This window comes from Mya arenaria, chromosome 10 (genome assembly GCF_026914265.1).
Source record: "Mya arenaria isolate MELC-2E11 chromosome 10, ASM2691426v1".
Lineage (NCBI taxonomy): Eukaryota > Metazoa > Mollusca > Bivalvia > Myida > Myidae > Mya > Mya arenaria.
Window position 1 is genome coordinate 24,597,000 of NC_069131.1, and position 9,467 is coordinate 24,606,466.

At 36.6% G+C, this 9,467-nt stretch overlaps 1 protein-coding gene across 1 annotated transcript; it reads right to left on the bottom strand.

The window, feature by feature from the left end:
• Nucleotides 1-2,059: 2,059 nt before the first annotated feature.
• Nucleotides 2,060-8,555, bottom strand: LOC128206889 (uncharacterized). The gene is made up of 5 exons (XM_052909599.1): nt 8,343-8,555; nt 6,575-6,629; nt 5,122-5,800; nt 4,513-4,628; nt 2,060-3,190 (listed from the first exon to the last, which is right to left on the bottom strand). Exons 1-5 carry the CDS (start codon nt 8,413-8,415, stop codon nt 2,515-2,517), a joined length of 1,599 nt encoding a protein of 532 aa, XP_052765559.1. The 5' UTR covers nt 8,416-8,555; the 3' UTR covers nt 2,060-2,514.
• Nucleotides 8,556-9,467: the final 912 nt, after the last annotated feature.

The following is a 9,467-nucleotide window of genomic DNA, read 5'->3' on the forward strand; positions in this document are numbered from 1 at the left end:
GCGTGCACTACTTCTAAATAAACAAACGCTTAAAACCGTTATTCAAAGTGTCACATCATGGGCTGACTGTGAGACTAAATGGGTGGATAAAGAGCCTTAATGTTTTGTCGCATTTCTTTAGATGGTGGACCATATCACAGACATTACATTGATAAATATTTATTTACTGTCGGATACTAAAAAATAAGTTGAGAAACCCCCTATACCCACCCCAACATCACCCATCCTCCCTTTGACTCGGAACTTAATAAATAGGCACTTTTTTTATCGAATGTTTATTGAAAACGTTTATAAAAAATGTAGATCGCTTTATATACATGTACAAAGAGTTTAAATGTGCATACAAAGTTTCAAGTTATATTCATGATGCACCAGTTTGTAACCACGGCCCCACCAGGTCCGGGGTTATACCGGGGATAACCGCGGGAAATGGGCCGTGTTTTTGCCTTCCAGGTGGCCCACTGGCACCGGATTTTCAAACTCAAACATTTTTTTAAAAAATCAAAAAAGAAAACAATCACTAAAAATTATAATATATTATACAGTACAAAGTGCATATTTAAAAATATATATATTTTTTAATATTTTTTTACATATTCGGTATTATAATTTTAGTGAGGAATTATTTTTTTTTTTTTTTTTTTTTTAAAAATGTTTGAGTTTGAAAATCCGGTGCCAGTGAGGTGGCCACGCAGTGCCGGGTGATTGCGGTTGGTTTTTCTCCGCGCCAAAATTCGCGCGGAATGAACCTTAGCTAGGGTCCCTGGGGTTCGGGGACATTTGACGGGGATTTGACTAGCAGTTCGTCCCCGTTGAACGGGGATTTTACCCGGGCGTGGCTGTCAAATTCCCCGCTATTCCCCGGACCTGGGCGGGCCGTGATTACAATCAACTAGTGCATAAATCAGATAATATTAATTATACAGACAAACACTTGCTAAATTGCAACTTTCCTCCCATAGACAATGACGTTGGTGGACATTCTAGATACAAATAGATATAGTCACGGATACATATATTAACACTTAATCGTTTCTGAACAAGTTACCCACTATTGTACAAGGTTTGATAAGTTCGTTTGATCCTGTTTGTTGTTAATGCACCCGTCAATTGTAACCACGGCACCCAGGTCCGGGGAATAGCGGGGACTTTGAATTTCGGTCCAGCCAAACCCGGGTAAAATTCCCGCCCTGCGGGGACGAACTGATGATAAAATCCCGGCCAAATGCCCCCGCACCCCAGGGACCATAGGTAAGGAACTTTCCCCGCATTTTTGCCGCAAAGACAAAACCACCGCATTCACCCGGCTCTGCGAGGCCACATGGAAGGTAAAAACACGGCCAATTTCCCCGGCTATCTCCGGTATACCCCGGACCTGTGGGGGCCGTGGTTACAATTGACTGGTGCATGAGCGTTTAATTGTCTTTATAAATAAACATATATAACTTCATGTGTGCGTGTGTGCGTGCGTGACGATGAGCAACCGACAACGGAAATTACTGCGTAGGAGATTCAGAAACATATAGGAAATTGTTATAGAACCGTGTAACCTTCATCAATTCGGGGGAAAATTTTCTATTTAAAATCTGGGAGTAGGATTTGGTATTGGTCCGTGCGGTTAAAATCGATATTTTCAAAAAACAATATTCAGGTTCTTTCAATTAAAGTATACATTTTTAACACACACGATCGTGTAACGTGTAAATATCAAAAACATTTTTCAGCAATTTATGAGCTGGTCAAATGATGCTGCATTTTTGACACTATCATCCTTATCTGGTACTTAGCTTACTCCGCACAACAAGAGTATGAAGTGGTTAGGGCAGAAAACCCAAGCTACTATCAACCACATCAGGAACTCCTCGGTCATTTTTTTTTCGAAAACAACCTCGGTGGTATGCCGGTACATCAGTTGAAGTAGTTCGTATATTGTACAGTCATTATACTATACAATATTATTGTTTAGCACATACATTTTTTATTCCAATGAGCACGGAGGTCGTGTTTTGTCCGTTTTCAACATGAATAGAACACACATTTTAAAAATTAAACATTTTAATATGATTTTTCAATAATGAACGAAACCTGAAAAAATAGTTTTAATAAAGCATTTTATGAAGTCAAAAACAACAACGAACTTTTTCAAATGTCTTCTATAAGTAGTACTGTTTTCTTTCTTTGTCTCGAAGAAGAGGCGCCAAAATCAATTACAAACAAATATGTTGTTAATACAAAACAAAAATGCACCTAAAGACTATATACATATTTTGTATTTTATTGTGAAGATCAACGTATACCGATGGAAAATGTGTTCCAATGAACTCAAAAACTATGTTTCCATACCTCCACCCCCGCTGTTATTACATGTGTATTTTTAAACGTGAAATCAAATTTAATATAAATACCACTGGTATTTATTGCGTGTGTTTAGTTTTCGACTTCAATGTTTTCCCGTGTTTCCCATACTGAGACTTTTGCATTTTTTATCCTATGATACGATCATAATGGTAAACATCATGGTCCAAGAATTTCGTCCGCAGATTCTCCACTGCCGTCTGTTTCCACATTATCTGACGTAGTCAAATTGTTTCTAAGATGATTGTCTTTACTCCATGTACTAGACGTATCTGTTTTATTATGGTTAAAAAGTACGTTTGTCGCCTCTTCAAACATTTCTATGTCCATATACGTCTCATCATATGGAATTTGGTTTTTGTAATTTATATCATCTAATGCTTGTTCAAGCTGCTCAATATTTAAATGCTCACTGTCATGGTCAGTCAAATTATTTGCAATACTAGTGTAGCTATTGCTTGCAGTAATTGCCGTTTCGATAAATGTCTCATTACCTGGTATTTGGTTTTTGTATTTTTTATCATCTAATGCTTGTTCAACCTGATCAATTTTGAAATCCTCACTGTCATCATGTTTTGTCGATTTAACTGCATTACTTGTGTAGCTATTGTTCGCATTAATCGCCGTTTCGTTAACTGTATCGCTATTTGGCGGTTCTGATTTTGGATTAAAATGCTCACTTAGTTCTCCGTGGTCTGATTTATCCATATCTTCATCGCTGTTGCTAACAGTCTGTACTATTTCGTCTCCTTGTGTTACAACATCGGCATAGTGTGTGCAAGAACGATCTGGTTTACAGCGTGGACCACAGAAGCTTTTACCAACGTCACAGCACCTGGAATAAAGCTAATCCACATTTTTCTTTATCGGAAATGTTTACTTGTATCATGGAAATATCATCTGGAAAAACAGTTAATGGCATATGGGTTTTGTTGCATTACGTATCAGGCCATTCTCCTAAAAAATGAAAATTGAGCCTGCTTTGAACATTTCATTATATAGCGTATGCTTAGCGTTTCCTCTTAGACAAAATGAACCAAGCCGTATATTACTAGTATTCTTAAGCAAATGCGAATTACTGATAATTTCTTTGCAAAAAGAATCTTTATAACATTATTTACAGTTATAACTGACCCTACAAGGATACTGGTATAGATAACGTGATATCAAGTGTGCGTCTTCATCGGGCTATGTACACCAGTAAAGGGATTACTTTGTGGCCTTACCACTGGCTAGCAAAATACGTTCTGAGACCTTCGGTCCAATTAGTACACTACTTTTCCTTAGACATGCCTCAATCATTCCATTCAGTGTATTGTTCAAAGTATGATTTTATAGTCAAATGAGGTATATTGGTTACCAACCCATGTTCATGGCAACATTTATCATATGACCACAAGAAAATGACAGAGCAGGGAATGACAAATATACTGGAAGCTGTTTTATCAAAAACAATAAGTCATACGTATTCCTTAGAATAGAACCTATATGTTCAGCCAATGAACTAACAGATAGGCAATCATTAAGTAATAGGCTAAATCATTAAGAACTTCAACTTTCGCTATTTAAAGGTCCGCCTACTGCCATTTATCCGGTACACACTCCCTGCGTCTGATTTTGCGTTGGCAATGTGTCAACCAATGAGGTAGTATTCTGAGTTGGATGACACAAAGTAATAATATTTTATTACGCTCACTCCGCCCATTCTTAATCATTTAAATGTTACTTAATGTCATGTAACTATTACTTGGAGGTGTTCAACAGCGCACCCAACTGCCTAGATTGCTTTTAGGATTCATAATGTTACCGGCCCATTGACATTCAATACATATAAGACAGCAAGGCACTCGTCCATCAAATACCAGAAACAATTAACAAACATTCAGTTTTTAATAGACAACACACAGGCACTTGATACTAATCCACATAAATACCACGATCGCTTCTTTTTAAGGAAAGAATAGTAAATGTGTTGTAAAATGCAGAAACCATTAATAAACATTCACTTTTTAATAGACAACACACGGGCATTTGATACTTATCCACATAAATACCGCGATCGCTTCTTTTCAAGGCAAACAAGTAAATTTGTTTTTGAAATAGTATTTTTCACAACGTTTGTGAACTAAATCAGCATAAACTAATTAGCTAACGAACCTGCAAAGTGCATCATGGATGTAGCAAATAAAAGAAGCGTATGTACAGCAGCCCTCGTAGTTTCCACAGCAACCCCAGTCAGTTCCTAGAAGATTCCAACCCCGTTCGTCTAAACACTACACAAAAGAAGAAGAATGATCACCAATTTTATTAATTTTGAAGATGATCAAACTGTCTTTAAATACTTATATGTTTCTTTTCAAAACATAATGCCTTTTGCTTTCATAACATAATGGCGTTTGCTTTCAAAACATAATAGCCTTTGCATTAATAAATACATCCCGTGAACAGCAATATTTTCTCTCGAAGCACAAACTTAGGATGGAAACAGTATTCCTGGTTTGAGTTGTAACACTGCCAACGCGCTTCTTAACCTATGTTTACCATCTTTAAATCCGAAAATATAGACCCAGTAAGAGGGATCGACGATATGTACAAAAATAAACTCATATCTGTACAAAAATGCACTAAGACATGTTTTCCTTTCTGTTCTATTCTTTACAAATATAATTCTGAGTATACCCATGAATGAAAATGACCTAAAGTATTAGTATTTCCTTTGATTCGGATTAAACCTTTGTACGGACGAACTATTAAATACCAATTTACCTTTGACGTTGTTGATGGCCCCTCTGAGCTTGTAATGTGTGTAGTTAAAGTTGACGTTGGTGGAAGATGTTTTGGTGTACTTATTGTTGTTTTAATGTCTTCGATATCGGCTGTTGTAGTAGTACATGTATCTTGGTTGCTGGCAAGCCGTAATGACTGAGATGATGTTTTAATGTCTTCGATATCGGCAGTTGTAGTAGTATCTTGATTGCTGGCAAGCCGTAATGACTGAGATGTTGTTTTAATGTCTTCGATATCGGCAGTTGTAGTAGTATCTTGGTTGCTGGCAAGCCGTAATGTCTGAAATGTTGTTTTACTGTCGTCGATATCGGCAGGTGTAGTAGTATCTTGGTTGGCTGTAACCCGTACTGACCGTGATGTTGTTTTACTGTCTTCGATTTCGGCAGCTGTAGTAATATCTTGGTTGGCTGTAACCCGTATTGACCGAGATGTTGTTTTACTGTCTTCGATATCGGCAGGTGTAGTAGTAACTGGGTTGGTGGCAAGCCGTAATGACTGAGGTGTTGTTTTACCGTCTTCGATAGTTGCAGAAGTCGCAACCGGAAGAATATGCGACGTTGTATGTCCCACCATTGAAGAGCCAGTCGTAAATGTTTGATATAAAGTATTGGAACTGGTCGGGAAGAGATTTGTCGTAGTCGAAAGATGGGACGTCGCCCTGGGAAAACAGAGGTGAATATACATATATGCGTATTGTAACGTGCGTCGTCAACACCGCCAACAGATCCCTTCAGAGAAAAGAATGCTCAACCTTGAAAGGGTCCACTGGACTGTTTATACAGTAAATTTTATTTCCACACAGAGCCTGGGCTTTGTTAATTTACATATTACCAATCAAGTAGACATACGTACTATGAACGTACTTCCGTCGTTAACGGAATGTTATACTATGAAGTTATGAACGCACGCCCGCCTACAGCAGACCGTTACAGTTTGTTCTATATTCAGCTACATAAGTCTATGACCTTCTGCTGCATAAATGTATATTATGTTCTTCAAATGACATCCATTCGATTAATAATATTTCCGCTCATGATTTAGTATTTCCTTATACAATTAAGTAGTTCTAATTCGACTACATGGGTATATGACTTTCTGCATGGTTAAATAATATGTGTTTTTTTCTGTCCTGTTCTGTTATGTTCTACAAAAGACGCCATAATTCTTTTTTTGCACAACATTTTCCATTGGTAATAAGATTACGATTTAATCTTCATTTATATAATTTGTTTTTAGACTTAATTCCTTACAGTCCGAACCAAACTTTTTTCAGCCATTTCTATAAGTCTCTTAAGTCTCTATAAGTTGCATTTAAAAACAACAACACACATACGTATACATGAAGTTATATAAAACATTAACAAAGTGTGTGTGTGTGTGTGTGTGTGTGTGTGGGGGGGGGGGGTTATAATGAAATTCAAATACGACTTACTGATTGATACCGTGCATGCTCTTGGGACCATGTTCACCATTTCCTGATCCGTCCTCTATTGGAATAAAATAAATGATGTGCATTATACATATATTTATGTAGCATATGTATAAATCAAATGTACCTGTTATTTATATTATATGTAGACAGTTATAAAGTTTTAAAATGAAGTCTATGGAAGCGTCCAGGTGCCAAAGTATAAAGTGTTTTGCAGTATACTTTTTCCTAATTAAGACATTCTCCTAATTACGACTTACCTTTTTTTATTGTGAGATACCAACTCATATTTATGACTTACTAACACGTTTCCATAAAATAATTTGCAGCATAGCTACCGTCATTTTATTAACGTTGTCACGGGCGTAGCTACATATAGCCCTTGCAGGTCTGGGCCTACAATTTTTTTGAAAAATGACAATTTCAGATAACCAAAAATGCAATAAAAACTAACAGCTACTCAAACACTTCGAACAATTAAAAAATGTTTCATTTTAACCAAAGTAAGATCGGTGTTTATTTTAACTACGTGCAGGGTAAATGGCTTGATTAGGGTGTGTAATGTGCATATAAGAGTCCCCAAACTCACTGGCATAGAATCGGGCCTACAAGTTTTTTTCACAGAGACTTGAATGTATGATGCAGATTGTCAATTATATAACCCTCGTGGATTTTTTGATTTTATAGAAAGTTGAAATATCGTCGACCAATCATGACTAATAGTTGTAATGTGTTAAATGACGTGATGAGCAGCCCATAAAATGTTGTATTTTTTCATTTTCAGGATCAAGACTGATTTTACCCAGCTGAGGCCACATGCAACTATTTAAAGTAAGCCAGGGGCAGCTGTTGGGATCTGCTTCATACTTTCAAGTCTCTGTATTTTAGGTCTTAGCCACGCCCCTGGTCGTATGCTTTGCAATGGTGAACAAAATCAATTTTTTGATGCGTGTGTGTTATGTGTGTGGTGTTTTTATTTATGTTACTTGTATATCAGTGTGTGTGTGTGTGTGTATACCACGTGATTAATTGCGTCATAAATGCCACATCGGAAGGCAATATTTTGATTTAAAAAAAAAAGACCACGGGTCACAACCGATGTAAACAAACACGTAAGTAACGTTAATTTCTAAATAACGTTTTTGACAGAAAAGATATGAAAATATTTCTCAGCCTATAAAAGACTATGATGTTATTTTCTGCTTCTACAAGTGTTAAATATTTACGATATTTTAATGATGCAATTCTAGGCCAAAATTTCAACTTGTCGGAAATTTGTAGAACAACGCACACTGAAATGGCATATCGTTGCATCATTTCTATTGTACGGTTGTAACGATTGTTGTTGTTTTTTGCTCGGATATTTGCATAAAAACAGTACAAATTACATTAAAATGAATATAAATGACATTGGAAACACTTTCAACAATGGAATTTTACGACTTCTGATACGGCAAATCCAAAGTTGTACGTTGACGTTTTTTTACGATTTTTTTATCATGGCATATCCTTCATGTAGTTATAGGAGTTAGCAGTATCCCGCAATGAACGCCTGTTATTTTATTAGGGATTAGCAAAATCCCGTAATGAACGTCAATTATTTTAGACTGCCCCTTAATCCTGATTCGGGCACGAATCCCCCATACTCAAACACACACCCAGCTAGCTTTTTTCAGGATTGGCACTTATCAGCTGTTAGAACCCCCGTCTACAAAAACATCCATTTAGAATTGCCAAAAATTAAAAAATGTTCACACTGAACGATTCCTACCTGTATTAGAAGAATGTACAGTCCAGTTAAACACTAATGAAATACTAAACATCAAGAAACAGTTGGACAACATTTGAGCACATTAACTCACTAACAATTTCATCTAATTGATAAGCAAACTACACTATTACATAAAGAATATTCCTATTATAACACAGATCAGGGCTGAGTTTTAAAATAGCTCCAATTAACAACAACATTGTTGCTTCTGGATTTTGAAAATGGAACATGGTCACGGTAAATTTAGTGTAATCATGACTGCGTCTGTTTGTGCAAGATTGTAGAAGCAAGTATATCTATCAGACATTTCACCACCTGCTATTCTGACTATTATATGTGGTCCGCATTTAGACCCACCAGGATATATACTAGTCGGCAGGTATTTTGGCAGGACCTACCCTATGGCCACGCCCCTCCCCCTCTAAGAAAACAGTACCAAAAAAAAATCAAGGCCAAACATTAATGGAGCAATGTTTTCCCCAATATTAGATACTTTAAATATTATTAATAGTATTTTAGGCTTTTTTCGTGGAATTGTTGGTTGATATTTAGGTTTTTATGATTAATGATAATATTCCAATCTTTTTTGTTCTTAGTTTTTTTAACGTTTTTTTTGTTTGAAGGGTATGGGCGTGGTTATTGGGTGGGTAAAGGCAACGTCACTGCCGCCTATGGCATATATTTGGTAACAAAGTCGGAAATGGTAAATCCGGTTAACGAACAGCCTACCCTTTTGTTATCACCGTGTTGCTATTTATAGAATAAGCTAGACAGTAGGCTTTTTTAATGGTATTTTATTGTGAACGCGAAAAATGGTTAAGAATTTAGGTGTGGTCGTGTTAATAACACTTCACACAGCGGTTACGTACAATAATACTGCCATCACGCCACCGCAATATGATGATTAATCACGTGACGTCATTGAAAAATTAATGTTTTTTGTTTTTTTTTATTGCACGTTATTTATTGGAACTTTTTAAACCTATTGGGTAAAAACGAATATTTTCATATCCCCCCTCCCCCGATATATAGCTACTTTAATTGAAACTTCTTTTAGTATACTAGGAGTACAGCGGGTTTCGGTCGGATTCCTAAACAATCAGGAGGTATTTCGACCTTTGGAGC

Coding starts and splice junctions, on each gene's coding strand:
- LOC128206889 (XM_052909599.1), bottom strand. CDS start 8,415: ATGTTGTCCAACTGTTTCTTGATGTTTAGTATTTCATTAGTGTTTAAC. Junction 6,630..8,342: donor TGTACATTCTTCTAATACAG/GTAGGAATCGTT, acceptor TTATTCCAATAG/AGGACGGATCAGGAAATGGT. Junction 5,801..6,574: donor AGCATGCACGGTATCAATCA/GTAAGTCGTATT, acceptor CTGTTTTCCCAG/GGCGACGTCCCATCTTTCGA.